The sequence below is a fragment of the Nicotiana tabacum genome, chromosome 19 (assembly GCF_000715075.1).
Source record: "Nicotiana tabacum cultivar K326 chromosome 19, ASM71507v2, whole genome shotgun sequence".
NCBI classification, from domain to species: domain Eukaryota; kingdom Viridiplantae; phylum Streptophyta; class Magnoliopsida; order Solanales; family Solanaceae; genus Nicotiana; species Nicotiana tabacum.
Window position 1 is genome coordinate 135,840,969 of NC_134098.1, and position 16,709 is coordinate 135,857,677.

At 34.2% G+C, this 16,709-nt stretch overlaps 2 protein-coding genes across 3 annotated transcripts; one reads left to right on the plus strand and one right to left on the minus strand.

The window, feature by feature from the left end:
- Positions 1–726: 726 nt before the first annotated feature.
- LOC107761539 (transmembrane emp24 domain-containing protein p24delta3) lies at positions 727–5,488 on the plus strand. 2 transcript variants are annotated; one of them, XM_016579767.2, is made up of 4 exons: positions 727–1,013; positions 4,063–4,275; positions 4,964–5,040; positions 5,132–5,488. In XM_016579767.2, the coding sequence occupies exons 1-4, from the start codon at positions 822–824 to the stop codon at positions 5,274–5,276; spliced, it is 627 nt and encodes a 208-aa protein (XP_016435253.1). In that variant the 5' UTR covers positions 727–821; the 3' UTR covers positions 5,277–5,488. The 2 variants fall into 2 exon arrangements, with proteins under 2 accessions (XP_016435253.1, XP_075094778.1); XM_075238677.1 differs by lacking the exons at positions 4,964–5,040; positions 5,132–5,488 and adding an exon at positions 4,648–4,859 and having other exon boundaries at positions 734–1,013.
- Positions 5,489–6,737: 1,249 nt separating this feature from the next.
- Positions 6,738–9,741, minus strand: LOC107761538 (F-box protein At1g10780-like). The gene is made up of 4 exons (XM_016579765.2): positions 9,545–9,741; positions 7,891–8,636; positions 7,523–7,803; positions 6,738–7,202 (listed from the first exon to the last, which is right to left on the minus strand). Exons 2-4 carry the CDS (start codon positions 8,630–8,632, stop codon positions 6,966–6,968), a joined length of 1,260 nt encoding a protein of 419 aa, XP_016435251.1. The 5' UTR covers positions 8,633–8,636; positions 9,545–9,741; the 3' UTR covers positions 6,738–6,965.
- Positions 9,742–16,709: the final 6,968 nt, after the last annotated feature.

Here is a 16,709-nt window from a genome sequence, read left to right on the forward strand (position 1 = left end):
CTCAAATTATTAGGTTTGTTTGAATAATGAAAATTTACTAAGGTGTTTAAAAGAAGCTTAGAGAAAAGAAGAGGTCTTTCCGCCCTTGTGTCTTTACATCAACATTTGAATGAATATTGAATACGGGTAAGTACATATAATCATACACGTTCAAAGTGTAGCTAATTAGATTCACCCAACAGCCTTGATGTATACACTTGATGGATATAATCCTTAATGTTTGGAAATTGGCAAAAAAACAGATATTTTTGGTCCTCAAACCTAAAACTAAATTTTCTTAAAAAAAAATACTTTTTTTATGTATTACTTCGGCATTGGTATAGTATATTTTTTTCTCAAAATATGTCCTATTCAATTTTTTATAATAATACAAATTCATAATATATCCCTTAAGTATATACTTCAAGGACCAAAATAAAGATCATTTTCTCGAAGCTGAGCTGACATAGATCATAACTTATTTGATCAAACATCCAAGTACTGTTTATTTTTCGGTGCAAAATACAAAATTGGCTGGTCGGACGAAATTAGTTGTATTCGTTAATTTAAAAGTATATATATATATATATATATATATATATATATTATATTTTATCAGCTATTATTTGTTGAAAACGGTTAAAAATATATATTTTATTATTTTATAGAGGCACAAAATAAATATGGTTTTTTTTTACTCCTAAATAAAAATAAAAGCCAATGGGCCAATCAGACACATCACATGCCCACATATAATTCATACCGAATTACGACAATCTGGTTTGCATTGACACATACATAAGCCGAGAGAAGTCAAAAATTCTGAAAAAGAAGTAAAGCGAATGATGTTCGGGTGGGTGTTACTATCACTGCTCGTCTGTTTATTGCGGAAGGGAGAAGCAATATGGTTGACTGTGCCGGCGAGTGGAACAAAGTGTGTTTCTGAAGAACTTCACAATAACGTCGTCGTTTTGGCTGATTACTTTGCTATCTCCGATGATCACTCGAATCCCATCCCCACTATTTCCGTCAAGGTAACGAGGACAATGTTTCATTTAATTAATTGGTATGGGTGACAGTCCACTAGTATAATATCGGGTCAAATTGCTCGACGACTCGGGGAATTGTCTTAAATCCCATTTATTAGCCATTGTTTCGTTCTTGTTTGTCTATGTGAATCTGTGGTTTTCCTGTGATATATGTTAGGACTTATGTGTATAAGCTTCTTTTTAGGATAAATTGGGGTAAAGTTTAAGCAGATTAATTTTCGTGACTCCTTTTACTTTTAGATCAGCTGGAAAACATTGATTTATGTGTTACATATGGGATTGTTTTTTACTTATTAAAAAAATAATGCATAGACCCAACAAGTGTTTGCACAAAAAAAAATGATTTGGATAATGTTTTAGGTCTTTGCCAAGTTGTCAAGAAGATTGTTTTGCTGATTTAGCAATCTTACTCTTTATTCCAGAGCATTTATTAAATTAGAATGAGTTACTCTTAACTAAGTTAATGTGAGAGAATAATGGAAACATAGGCATCTGTTGTGTGAACGGAGCCGTGTGACCCATAGGTCACGGGTTCGAGCCGTGGAAGCAGCCACTAATGCTTGCATTAAGGTAGGTTGTCTACATCACACCCCCTGAAGTGCAGCCTTTCCCCGGATCCTGCGTGAATGTGGGTGCCTTGTGCACCGGGCTGCCCTTTTTAGGCATCTGTTGTGCTATATGTGATAGATCTTTATAAGGTATGCTTTGATACATTCAAGTTTTTGTTGGTTGAAGAATAATATAAAGGTACTATAAGGAAACTATCATTTCTGAAACAGTGGAGAATGATCTTTTGGGTAAAGGACCTTTAATAAGAGCAATTATTAGTTTTTAGTAGATTAAGCAGTAAAGAATCCAAAGCACCTACTCTATTCAGTCTGTGAATAAGGAAAAGGAAGTCCCTTGTGTCGAAACTTTGTGAAGAATGTCTCTGGCCCAGATTAGATGCCCAAGATGTTTAGTATAATGCTTTGACACCAGAGTCAGTCTTATAAGGAATATGCTAGTTACCCTACCGTACAACGTGATAAGCTAGCACATGATAGTATCAACTTAGACTCTAAATTCTACATAGTTCATGCTTAAAGGTTTTCAAAGCGAAGACCTGTTATTGTGATAATATCAACTTAGGCTCTAGATTCTACATCAAACTTTAAGGTTTTTAGATTGGCGATTTGTCAATTGTCATCATGGGTTCCAAGGGCGGAGCTAGGGGGCAGACAAGGCTGTCGCTCCCTGAATTTTCACTTTTAAAGTATTTTTTCTTTTAATTTTTGTGAAAATTGAGTTTAAGAACACATCTTTGCCCCCTCCCCCATCCCCCAGATTTTTGCAACATTTCTTAAGCAGGCTCCTCCATGACACAAAACAAGTCTGCCACTATGGACTCCTTGCTTAACCTAGCTCTAGAGTTTGCTTTGTGGTTGGAAAAGCGAGACAAGTGACATCTAATTACTTTGTTGAGGTTGAATTGCATAAACTCCTCTCAACCTTGACCATGTAATTTTCTTACGGTTTCAATTTGAATCTTGTTACAATTAATTCATACATATTCGTAGGTTATGAAGTAGACAATTAGAAAATTTATACTAAAATGCCCCACTTCTCTATAATGTACGAATAGCTCTTTACCAAGGATCCGTTACATTAACCTACTTTTGGGTGAAAATTCACAGCAATTAAAATTGACCGTGCTTATTTGACTGTTATATATTACAAAATTCTAGTCCAAGGAGAGAAAAAAATATGCTGTCTAAGTTCAGGAGTCTTTAGTGTAATTCATGTTTATTTGAGAGGTGGGCACCAAGTCGCTAAAGGTTATTGATAGGAATGTGATTAGTTAGTCTATCTGAGGTGATGAATTTACTTGTTTGATGCTGATACATTCTTGATTTTCTTTGAAAAAATAAAAAATAAAAAGTTCATCATCTTTAATGATACTAATACAGAGTAAAATCCTTATTCTAGCCCATCGAATAGGAAACCTGCTTATAGAGTACTGAAGTAAATTGTCAAAGTTATCGTATCACAAAAAAAAAAAAAAAAGTTAATTGTCAGATAATTTCCAAAGCCATACCATAGGCAGATTGAGTTTTCAGGCTTTCAGCTTTCTTTAGAAGACAAAAGACAATCCACACAGCATATATCTTGTTCTCCTGCTAGTTTGTGCCATGGTTATGCAGGTTTTAAATGGTTTTGAATGTATTAAGAGGAGGCAGGAAGAAGTTGTATTTGCATGAAGAAAGTTGTGGGGGGGGGGAGTGGATGTGTTGGTAGTAGCATATTGGAGAGATTCCTTGTCAGACCTGAAATTTTTTATTTTTATTTTTTTGAGAAGGTAACATATTTGTATATTAATATATAGACTACACAAAAACTATGAAGTCACCCATCATTACCAAGAGGAATGCATAAAATAATACTCCTAATCCTTTGTCTTCTTACAAGGATTATAAAACATCAAAAATGGATTCGTAAGCTTGCAAATATTTCAGTAGTCACACCTTATCCACACACAAAAAATCAATTGTCACACCTTAAACTACCCGGCTCTCCCATAATAAATAAATTGATGGTTGTATTTGAATAGCTTTCGTCACACCTTTTTGTCATTTGATTCCACAGAGCAGCTTGAAGGCTATATGATTATCGTATTCTTAGTTTGGTGGTTTATGTTTTTCTCTTGCCTCGCCTTCTTGTTCTATTGTACTACTACATGTCTAGACATGTCCAATTATACAATGCATCAACTCATTAGTTGGGTAGTGTATTTTGTTTGTATATTCCTGATTGTACACTAAGTATTGATGATATGAAAGCACATGGGCTTGTGCCCTGAAGGCTCAGACACACACAAATGAACTCGTATTGGGGAGGTATTTTCAATTTTGAGGTGTTTTCTCGAGATTCAAGTTTCTTTACTTTGTTGGGCTAGAACATCTGTGAAAATGCACTTGACATGTTTTCTACTGATGTCATATTTCTTCATTTGTGCTAATATAGTGAATCTTATGGCATGTTATTACTTGTGCAGGTCACCTCACCATTTGGGAACAACCTTCACCACAAGGAGAACATGACACACGGTCAGTTTGCCTTCACAACAACTGAGGCTGGTAACTATCTAGCATGTTTTTGGGTTGATGGTCATAATCCAGGAGGTGGGAGCTTAACTGTTAACCTTGACTGGAAAACCGGAATTGCTGCCAAGGATTGGGAATCAGTTGCCAGAAAGGAGAAGATAGAGGTTGGACCTGATTTTGTTGCCCTTTCAGCTTCTGATCTTTGCTTGTAACATAATTTATCTGAAACTAAAGTATGCTCATTTGAAGTAAGTACGAACCTTTGAGGAAGAAAAGGGGACTAAACTTTATGAATTTGAAGCATGTTTTACAAACGAGTTAAAATGGCTATAGCTTAATAGAAATAGAAATTTCTGAGCAAAGCTTGTGTTTTTAACTTGTTTAAGCTTGGGCTGTATAGGTGTTATCTCTGCCTGTGCAATTGATACTTCCCTAAAGGATTATACATTGGCTATTCTTTTCTTTTCCTGATAAATAGACAAATGGATCTTTTCTGGAAGCTATAGAAATTTTACACAAATTTCTGCCTCTAGTAGGGTATTGAACTTGAGTTGAGAAAGCTCGAGGGAGCTGTGGAGGCCATTCATGAAAATTTGATTTACTTTATGAATTTGAAGCATGTTTTACAAACGAGTTAAAATGGCTATAGCTTAATAGAAATAGAAATTTCTGAGCAAAGCTTGTGTTTTTAACTTGTTTAAGCTTGGGCTGTATAGGTGTTATCTCTGCCTGTGCAATTGATACTTCCGTAAAGGATTATACATTGGCTATTATTTTCTTTTCCTGATAAATAAAGAAATAGATCTTTTCTGCAAGCTCTAGAAATTTTACACAAATTTCTGCATCTAGTAGGGTATTGAACTTGAGTTGAGAAAGCTTGAGGGAGCTGTGGAGGCCATTCATGAAAATTTGATTTACTTAAAGAGCAGGTAACCTTTTAATATGCTTATGGATGCAGTGCTTGTGGTTTACTTGCTCTTGTTGTTTCACCTTTCTACCTTCTTCCTTGTGTCCTTTCAGAGAAGCAGAGATGCGGTCGGTTAGTGAAACAACTAATGCGCGGGTGGCTAGCTTTAGTATCGCATCCTTGGGAGTCTGCATCTTGGCCTCAGTTTTACAAGTTTTGTATCTGAAGCGATATTTCCGAAAGAAGAAGCTAATCTAGACTTTCTTTAGTTGAAATCATATTCTGGATGGCACATTAAATCGTAGGACTAGCGTTCATTTGGCACTTTTTATGAAACAAAGAATTTTTTGATGTGATATTAGTGGATCTAGCTTTTATTGTATCAGATAATGAAGGCAAAGGTGTCGTGCCTTAGCTTTGAGTGTACACTTGAATTACTTTCTACTACTTACCTGCCCTTTCATTTGTTATTCCCTTCTTCACTTGATCATTTGTGTTGTACATTCGCTGAAGCATGTGTTTATTCGAGTAGCAGTACACACTGTATTTTTTCCTCAAGTGATAGCTCAGAGTTGAATCTTTCTTGATATTCAAGTAGCTATTAGTTATCTCCTGTTTCTGATGGCACGCTTGTATCAATTGAGCTTGTTTCTCGCTCGCTCTTGTCCATCTATACTATGCTTCAGGACTTAAAAAGATTATAGAGAATAAGAACTTGTCTTAATCCTACTCTCGTCTACAGCTGCTAAACTTGAATTGTTCAATAGGTTAATCTTGTTGATTAAATGAAAGAGTGGATTACCTTTTGAGTATTTCATTTAGGGGCAGATTGGTTGACAAACTTGTGATGCTTTATATAACACATGGAGTAAATTGTTATGCAATCAAATAATCAATACATGTGAGCGTTATGCAGAGATAAGAGACTGTGATGTCGACTCAATAAGCAGTTTCACTAATGATATACATGTACAAGTTTTAGTTTTACATCTTTTTTAATTCAAAATTTAAAGAATTATCACTATTTGAGTTCTTACTATATATTATATAATGGTGTCTTTTTTTAAATAAAAAAAAATAGTAAAGTGAGGTGCCTTTTTATAATAACATATTGTTAATTTTGAGGGTATTTTTATCAATTTAGGTAGTCTTCAAAATTTATTACCAGTATGTGTATTCTTATTCCATATTATATTACACATAATAATATGCAAATTTTCCTTAAGTTACAAAGGTAGTAATTGTGCGAAAACATAGTAATCAGACATTTGTATTAGATATTAAATAATCCAGAATTTTACAGAGATTATGTTTTCTTGTGCCAAATATAAAATGAGCCCTTAGTGGCATAGGTTATGATTTTGCTATAAAGATTGACTGGAGCTAAACTTCTCAAGAACATAGAGGATTTTATAATTTTGCTTGCAACATTTGAGATTTGGGAACACCAAACCAAAAGATATCCCTATCCCAATCTTAGTAGTGAGGAATAAAAAATTAGCTTAACTGGACACAAGACATACAAAAATAAGGTGCAAATTAACTAGCAAAATGCCTGTGGAACAATTTTCAAGCTGAAGAAAACCCATCAGTACTTCCCATCTGTAATTGGCACAAATATTTCACAAATATCATGCCAAGAATTGAAAATTATGCATCTCAATTTCTAGAAAAGCAATCATCCCATTTCCTTATATGAAGTAAGGAACTCATCAATGATTTTTTCCAAGTACATAACAATGATCTCTAGTCTGGTTTAAAAATGCAAGGCAGTTTGAGCCTCTAGTCTTGTTAAAAAATGTAAGCTACATAAATCAAAGTACAAACTTGCTGGAACTTACAAGGAAATGGTCCAAGAATGTTCCTATCCAAATCAACAGAAGAAGGATCCCTCCTCTCATAAAAAGAAACCCAAGGAAAAGGGGGGAAAGGGAAAATCTGCAATCATTATTCGATTGAAACAATCCTGCGATTCATACGTGTGAATCTGCAAATTTCCTCAAAAAAATCATCTGTACTGCTATGGCTGCTCTTCATCTGAAGTATTTTTATTCTCATCTTCTTCAGCTTCTTTCCATACTGGATTAAAGACTCCAGTGTACTCATTTTCTGTTCAGCATTCAGTGGTGATCTCACAGTGACTACAACCTCCTCAAGGCAAGGGATCATAAATCTGTAATCCACCTTCAAACATCCAAGATTTCAAATGTCATAGACTAGTTAAAACAAACATTAAATGGGCGTTTGGACATAAGAATTGTAAAATTCCAAAACAAAAAAATTAAGTGAAAATGGTATTTGAAAATTAGTGTTGTATTTGGACAAGAATATTATTTTGGGTTGTTTTTGAAATTTTGTGAGTGATCAGAGTGAAATTTCAAAAATGTGAAAATTGTAAATTTTATAACCAAACACTGATTTCGAAAAAAATGAAAAAATTCTTATGTCCAAAAGGGCTAAGTGCACCATTTGAACTGTTGAGCAATGAGAAACAGTAGACTCACATTTTTCAAACTGTTTCTCTGGCAAAGAGCAGCAAACATGGCACCATGGATGTCAAATTTTGTTAGCTTGGGGTGGCTGTTAAAGAAATCAACAAAGTCGATCTCTGGAAATGGCTGAAGGGAATCAGAATCCCCAGTGAATTCCACCTTCATGAAGAGATGCTTGACTTCACCTGACAATCGAAGCATTTCATTTACGGCATGCCAACACCATTGAACTCCTCTCATCTCCAATGACTCAAGTGCCACAAGCTTCCCGAAAACTACACCGTTAACCCGTCCTACAATAAAAGATTGGTTGTTTGTGATACTGTTTGAAAGTAAAGCACAAAAATAGTGGAGTATCAAAAAATGGAAATTTTCAATACCTGAAGTGTTGGAAATGGAAAGGTTTCTGAGCAACCGAGTTTCAAGGACTCTGATCCAACTACAGCCTTGCACTTCAAGATGCTGAATCTTTGGACAATTGAGATAAAGGGAGCAGTTACCTAAGCCATTGAAATCAAGGTTGCACACCTCCAGCTGAGGGAGCTCAATAGAAACATATTTCAGTCCCTCACAACCAAGGAGCAACAGGTTACTCAAATTGGGGCAAGCCCTTAATGCAGCGGAGAGGGAGGAGTCATCTGTTACCGTGCCAACTATTTGGAGATCTCTAAGCCTATAGAAAGTGTCCCATTTGGGGCAATGTGTCATATTCACCCCCCAAAGTTTCAAAGATTCCAAATTCATTGCTGCTGTGATACAGTCCAACTTTGAGGGATTCCTGGAGCCCAGGTTCTGCTCGATGAGGTTGTCGTCCATCTTTAGCTCAAGCCTCCGTAGAGAAGGTCCTGCCAATGAAAGCCACGATGCTAGGCCAGAACCAGTAAAGGGGCAGTATACAACAAGTTCTTCCAATCGAATAATTGATGAAACCATGTGCCCAACAATGTCATCAGGAGAGTACTTCTTAAGGTTGTCAAAAACATTACGAGTGAAGACGAGCCTATTGAGATACGGAATTGATTCCTTCCACCTCTTTGATACACAAGAAGAAGAAGCCACATCTTTTGCATTGGTTATGTTGGATAGGATGCACTGGACAATGGCATCAGGCAAAGAGTCCATTATTCTGGGTACAAATATCAAACAGGTAATGGTCAATTACAAATCATAACCAAAGAGTAAGGAACATCAAATTCTTAATCATCTATAATTATATGAGCCTTAGATTCATCTGTAAAAAATGCTTGAACAGAAACAACAAAGAAACGTAATCATCATTAGCTAACACACAATAGTAGATAAGGTGTGAGGGGAAGAAAATAAATAGATATGTACATAAATGAAGCTCATAAGGTAAAAAAAGTAAGCATTTTTAGCTGAATCAATGTGTAAGCCAGAAGAAAGATCTAACAAGGATTCGAAAGATCTTGAAATTCATTCTATACAAACTACTCGGGCCTAAGTGGAATGAATAAGAATTCAAATAGACATGTGCTTAAACAAATCCATGATTATGGAGAAACGACCACATTGGAGCACAACTACAACACTAGCCACAGCTTGATTATTAAACTGTTTGATGAAACTTAACATTAACATATGCTACAATGACAATTATATTATTATTCTATCAACCCATGTCAGTGTCTTAATTTGTACTTCTAAGTTCAAACTAGACCAATGCACCAATTGATCTTACATTGAGCATAGAATATATATCAATATTCAACTATATGTTAAAGACAATGAATCTATGAATGCACCTAAATCCACTGTCCAAGGCTTCATCTGCCAATGCCAGCTTGGGGTTAGAAGTGGTGGAGGGCGAGCACACAAACTAGGAGCAGAAACTAAGGATGAACTTAAGTGTGTAAAGAAATGCATCGATAATGAACAATTGATACGAAATTAATCAGATTATTTAACAGCAAATCAAATGTATGCTCATGAAAAAACAAGAAGTTGAAATCTATGTTAGAATGACCGCATTGATAAAACTGATAAATAATAGACAGAAAATTAAGAGAAGCTTACAATGAATAATTAAATGGAGTTTTTTAGGCCTTCTCCAATGAAGAGTTAGATGCTCAGATTTAACCTACTGCTTATGCAAGAGAGAGAAAAAGATAGAGAGGTGAAAGAAAGAGTGAGGGGGCGGGTATAAATGGAGCGCTGAGAGCTGTTTTCAAATTTCAAAAAAGTTTAGAGAGAGAAAGTGAGTTATTTTCAGCAAAAAAGAAAAAACAAATATAGCCCGCTTCGTTTTTGAACGTTTTTGAATTTTCGACCGTTCCCTCATTAGAGCCCTATTTTGATTTTTGAATTAGTGAAATGATTCCAATAGCGCCTACCCACCACATTTTAACTTCTTAGTAGTTTTTAAATTTCAGATCTTACATTTTCCTCTTTAAATTTACAATACATACTTTATCATCGATCAGCCCCCGTTTAATCCAAAATTAGGTATGTAAATTATTCTACACTATTCAAATCAATTCTATTTCGATAATATATATAGTCAAACTTCTCTATAACATACATATTTCTTTCAATATTTTTTGGATGTTATAGTAAAGTACTGTTATCGAGAACGTATATTATAACATAACATAAAAGACCAGTTCCGAAAAAACTAAGCTTTTATAGTAAAATGATGTTATATATGGATATTGTTATAGAGAGGTCTGACTGTAATTTGCTTTAAAATAAATTAGAAGCTTTTAGAATTTTACGCTTAATCGTTGTATGCCTATAATGATAGATGAATCAAAAACTTTTCATTCAACCTCTTCTTTCAAGTGAAATTGAATTTTTTGTCTATCCTCCTATTTTGAAAAAAAATGAAAATTTAGGTAAGTGTTTTCTAAATATATGTATAAAAAGAACATCTTTCATTTTATTTAGCCCATTCATTGTTTATAACCAGTTATTTCGATTTTTCTCACAAAAGATGTTTGGTTTAATTTCACAAGTTAGAGTTACATATAAGGTCATTCATTTCAATTCTTAACTGAATATATATTGATTCTTGAAGATTTTAGGCAATCGATTTACCCAAATATTTTTCTTTTTTTAATTTTATCTAGACTTTCTACCGTTTATGTTGTGTACCCAACCTTTATTATTTTCAAGGTCTATAGTCCAAATAAACAAAAGTCTTGAAAAATGACACAACGAGTAACAATACTTTCTCGCGAATTTTCTCATAGTGTTTATTTTCATCACTACAAATAGCAAACGAAACTATTACAAAATATTAATTAAATGTAAAGATATAACGCATTTAATTACCAAATATTTCATATTTGATTAACAATATACAATTCTTTTGTGACAAATGAGACCTATAAGTAATAAATAAAATATAGAATAATCAAGCTAGACGAGGTCATTGCTTCACACGTAGACATGAAGGGTCAATTCTCAAAATTATTTTTCAAAAAAATATTTTTTGGCGAGAAGCGATTGTGTTTGACTAATTAATTTGAAAATCAGTTTTGAGCAGTAACCAATTTTTGGCAAAGCTTTTAAAAAGTATTTTTAAGTGTATTTTTCTCAAAAGTGCTTTTAAAAAAAGTATTTTTGAGGAGAAACTACTTTTTTTTGCTTCTCTAAAATTATTGATTATACTAAAAATCATTTTTTTTAATCTAAAAGTTTGACCACATACCTTAACTTTAGAAAAAATATTTTTGGCAAAAAAATAAATACTAATTTTGGCCAAAAAGAAACTTGGCCAAACATGTTAAAATACTCTTTGCTTTTTTATGGTACAGTGGCACTTCAAGCCCGTTTGGATTGGCTTAAAAAATGGCTTTAATTTTAAGCACAAGTGCTTAAAAATACTTTTTAAGTGATGGAGCTTGTTTTATAAATAAGCAATTATATGTTTGGATAAAAAAATTGAAGCTGACAAAAAGTTGTTGAAGTGTTTGGTAAACAAGTATTGTTAAACACTTTTTTATTAAAATGATTGAAATACCCTTAAAGTTGTAAACACTATAAAGAAGCTGATACTATAATATTTTATTCTAAATTGACGCAAATATAAAAATATTTATATTTTAATTCACTTTCAATTTAAACTGAATACCTAAGATAATTTTTATAAATATAATTTATGAATTCTCATTTTCCTACCACTTTCCATCATGTAAAACTTCTTATTTCTTTCTCTAGTTCAAGCCTGGTGAGGAAACATATGGGATAAATGTCACATTTGTTTACACAAGAAGGAAAATAAATGAATTTACATTATTGAGATCTTAGGATTGGCTCTTGGGGAAAAATGTATACTGTTAGGCATAATTGTGTTTGTTTTCTACTAAACAAACAAGTATAATATTGTCTGTTTGATAGAAGAAAAGGAAAGTTGTGATGATCCAAAACTGTCATCTTTAATTTAAATATTTATTTATGTGTTTTATGAAGATGTTGGGAGCTTACCTGTAACGACCCGACTTGTTGTTTTAAGAATTAATACCTTGTTCAGTGACTTAAGATCTCGAGCAGTTTTACAATATGTATTATGACCCGCGGGTGTGGTCGAGTTTGAATTACCGAAGATTCGAAATTAAATTAAAAGAACAATCCTTATTTAGAAACTTAAATGGAAATAGTTGATCGAAGAGTTGACTTTTGAGCAAACGACTCCGGAATGGAATTTTGATGATGTCAATAGTTCCGTATGGTGATTATGGACTTAGGGACGTATCCAAAAAATTATTTGGAGGTCTGTAGAAGAATTAGGCTTGAAATGGCAAAAGATGAATTTATGGAAAGTTTGACCGGGGGTTGACTTTTTGATATCGGGGTCGGAATCTAGTTCTGAAAATTTTTATAGCTCTATTATGTCATTTATGACTTGTGTGCAAAATTTGAGATCAATCGGAATTGATTTGATACGTTTCGACGCAAAATATAGAAGTTGGAAGATTTGAAAACTCATAATTCGATTCGATGCGCGATTCGTAATCTCGGCGTTGTTTGGCATAGTTTGAAGCCTCAACTAAGTTTGTATTATATTTTGGGACATATTGGTATATTTGGTTAAGGTCCCGAGGGCCTCGGATGGATTTCAGAAGGTAAACGGAATGGATTTCGGACAAAGAGGGTTGCTGAAAATTTCTGTTGCAGAGCTGTTCGCCAGAATTTCTGGTGCGTGGAGTCAATTTTGAAAGCTTATATCTCGCAATGTATAAGGAGTCTAGAAAATTTTAAAACATAAAAGTTGTAGTCCTTTGATTATAGTTTCCATAATGTTAAACCATTTTTCATTTGGACATTTGTACAGAAAGTTATGATAGATTGAATGAAGGCTGGTAGGGCAGTTTCGTCAGAAATTTCTGATGCATGGAGCCGATTTTAGAAGTTTATATCTCGCAATTCATAAGGAATCAGAAAATTATCAAAACATAAAAGTTGTAGTACTTTGATTCTAGTTTCCAGAAAGTTAAACCATTCATCATTTGGACATTTGTACATAAAGTTATGATCGATTGAATGAAAGCTAGTGCAAGCAAATTCTGGTGTGGACTTTTAATGACGGAAAATAGACTTTTAGTGACGGAAAATAGACTTTTAGTGACGGATGGGCAGAAATTTAAGGACCAAAAATGGTCATTTCCTTCATTTCGTTTTGGATTTTTGGAGCACGGTTCTTGGGCGATTTTCACAGAAAAATATTGGGGTAAGTGTTCCTTATCCTATATTGATTTTATTTCATGATTCCATACTCATTTACATTGTGAATCCGTGAATTTATGGAAGAAAAATCAAGATTATTGCAAAATCTTCCAAAAACGAAAATTTAAGATTTGGAGGTCGAGTTGTTAACGGAATTTGATAAAATTAGTATGGGTGGACTCGTAATTGAATGGGTTATCGGATTTCGTAGCTTTCGCCGGATTCTGAGATGTGAGCCCCACTGGCAAATTTTTGAGTTAATTTATAATTTTTATTGAAAATATAGTATTTTCTTATGAAATTGATTCTATAATTTTTGTTGAATGTATCGAATAATTATGACTAGATTCGAGCGGTCCAGAGGTCAATTCAAGCAAGAAGGTAATTTTAGAATATCGGCATAACTTCAAAAAGGTAAGTGTCTTGCCTAACCTCGAGTGGGAGAATTACCCCTTAGGTATCGAGTCTTATGTGCCATTTGTGAAATGTAAAAAGCCGTGTACGCGAGGTGATGAGTACGTACTCGGGCTTATATATGCAAATTTTATTGGATTAAAGTCTTAGGCATTATTGTGTAGTAAATTGGATAATTGTTGGCATTTATTAAATCATCTAATTGTCATGCCTAAATCCTTGTTGTTGAATTTGTTGTTATATGACAATTTGATGTGATTATTACTTGAAAATGTATGTAATTTCATGGGTATTGTTGGTTTGATATTTCTTGAAATTTAATTTCATTATGAATTTTTCCTATGCAAATATTTAATTAAGCAAGTTTAAAAAGAAGTGTTAATATAATTTTCTAAATTTGGACTAATGAAGGTATTGCCCTATGCTGATTATTTTCTATCTATGTTGATTATTTTTGAGGTTTTATATACATTGTGTGTAGCCTTGGGCTATTTGTTGTGAAATTAATTGATTTGGTTGTATCTTTGAAATTGTTTGTGGCCATTGGGCAAATTGTGAGATGAATTGATTTTGTTATGTTGCCGTGATAATTTTCCGTGTAAATTGTTATGTTGTGTGAGTTATTATTTTGAGGATATAAGGGTAGCATTTCACCGTTGATATTATGTGGGTATAAGGGTGGCATTTCACTGTTGTTGTGTTTGTTGAAATATTGTCTGAGCGAAGCGATAAGGGTGGCTATAGGAGGGATAAGGGTGGCAATAGGAGCGACAAGGGTGGCTATTGATATTGTCAGGACGGAGGGATATGTGAGGCTATTATAGGAGTGATAAGGGTGGCTATAGGAGAGATAATGGTGGCTATTGTCAGGGACGATATGTGATGATGTGGTATTGTGGTGTTGATGATTTTCATGTGATTTTCTTATGTTTATTTTTATACCTTGTGCAATTTGTGTTGTTGTTGGTAAATTGATAACAATCTGATTTATGTTAAAATTGGGAGCATGTGGCTATTGCCAGGCGAATTATAAAATAAAATATGGGCACAAAGTGCCGTGAGTAAATAATGAGGATATTGGCACGTGAATTGTCCGTGCAGTTGTGGTATGAAATGAGGGCACGAGGTGCTGTGATTAAATGATAATGATACTTGGCACTAGGGGTGTCACGACCCAATTTCACCTATAGGTCGTGATGGCGCCCAACACTACAGCTAGGCAAGCCAACTAATAAGTCAATCGTACATTGGTTAAACTTTTATATCAAGAAAATAATGAAATACTAACTTCTACCAATGTGTGTGCCAAGACCCGGTGTCACAAGTGCATGAGCATCTAGTAGATTATACAAAACTCCAAATACTGTCTGAAATGAAATAGACAGAATATAAATATAAGAAGAGACACTGGTAGCTGCAGAACGGCTCAGAAAGGCAGCTCACCACTATGCCCCGGGATGACGTGGGTATGTGATGATAGGTCCTCCACTAGTACCTGTCTCAGATACTGCACAAAAAGTGCAACAAGTGTAGTATGAGTACGTAAACAACGTGTACCCAGTAAGTATCAAGCCTAATCTCGAAGTGGTAGAGACGAGATGGCCGACTTTGACACTCACTATGGGTCAATAATAATTGAAATAAAATTAGGATATTCAAATCAGCATGATTTACAGAATTTACAAATAATTTATTTAATCAGCGGAAATAATCACATTCCTTCAAATGTAACAATTCTCAATATATTAATTAAATTCCTTCAATTCAAATAAATTCTAATTTATCAATTAAATCTCATTTACAGGAGTAACAATTAATTCCTAAACAAGCAAGAATAATAATTCATTAAATTCCAAGGATTTTTCAATTTATTACTTAGCTTCACAAGCTGAAATAAATTATTAAAGTATCGTGTAATTATTATTATTAAGCACGATTTCTACCGAGGACGTACAACCCGATCCAAAGTGTCGTGTACACTGCCGAGGGACGTGCGACGCGATCCATAGATGCATCTATCCTGCCGAGGCGTTCGGCCCGCTCCACAATAAATGAGGACATTTTCTTATGTGCCTCCGGAAGGAGAGTATATTCATTATAAGATGAATTTGGGAGGAGAATAATTTCTTTTAACAATTAATTGATTTAAACAGACAATCAACCCTATGAGATTTCCATCATTTAATATCTTTATCTAACAATTCACAATATATTCATATAGATATCAATTAATATAAATAAATCAAAGAATATAATTTACACAAGTAAGGCATGCTTTGAGTCCTAAACTACCCGGACTTTAGCATTAATAGTAGCTACGCACGGACTCTCGTCACCTCGTGCGTACGTAGCCCCCCACAATTAGCAATAATTATTTAATTTTAATCACCTATGAGGTAATTTTCCCCTCACAAGATTAGACAAGAGACTTACCTCGTCTTGCTCCAATTTAATCCACAATTTTGCCTTTTCCACGATTATCCAACTCTGTCTGGCTCGAATCTAGCCAAAATAATTCGATACAATCACTAAAAATTATAGAAAATAAATTCTATAAGAAAATACTATATTTTTAATAAAAATCCCGAAATTAATTAAAAATTCGTCCGCGGGGCCCACATCTCGGAATCCGGCGAAAGTTATGAAATCCGATAACCTATTCAATTACGAGTCCAACCATACCAGTTTTACTCAATTCCGACTCCGAATCGATACCGAAATCTCAAAATTTCATTTCTATGAGATTTCTAAACTTTTCCAAATCTCAAATCTCAAAACACTAATTAAATTGTGAAAAACAATGATACACTTGTATATGTAGACCAAATCCGAGTTAGAATCACTTACCCCAATATTTTTCCCTTGAAAATCTGCCAAAAGTCGTCTCTGCTCAAGCTCAAGTTCGTCAAAAATGACAAATGGGACAAATGCCCTCTTTTTATAAAACTGCCCAACAGCCTTCGGAACTGGTCCTCGAACTGGGCCTCGATCGCGGCATCGAACATGTGCCTTCGATCAGGGCATCGAGGTTGGGCCTTCGATCAGGGCATCGAGCTTGGGTCTCGATCCTAGCCCTCGAGCCATATCTTCGATCATGCCC

Coding starts and splice junctions, on each gene's coding strand:
- LOC107761539 (XM_016579767.2), top strand. CDS start 822: ATGATGTTCGGGTGGGTGTTACTATCACTGCTCGTCTGTTTATTGCGG. Junction 4,276..4,963: donor CCAGAAAGGAGAAGATAGAG/GTTGGACCTGAT, acceptor TGCATCTAGTAG/GGTATTGAACTTGAGTTGAG. Junction 5,041..5,131: donor TTGATTTACTTAAAGAGCAG/GTAACCTTTTAA, acceptor GTGTCCTTTCAG/AGAAGCAGAGATGCGGTCGG.
- LOC107761538 (XM_016579765.2), bottom strand. CDS start 8,632: ATGGACTCTTTGCCTGATGCCATTGTCCAGTGCATCCTATCCAACATA. Junction 7,804..7,890: donor TTCCATTTCCAACACTTCAG/GTATTGAAAATT, acceptor CTTTTATTGTAG/GACGGGTTAACGGTGTAGTT. Junction 7,203..7,522: donor AGAGAAACAGTTTGAAAAAT/GTGAGTCTACTG, acceptor GGATGTTTGAAG/GTGGATTACAGATTTATGAT.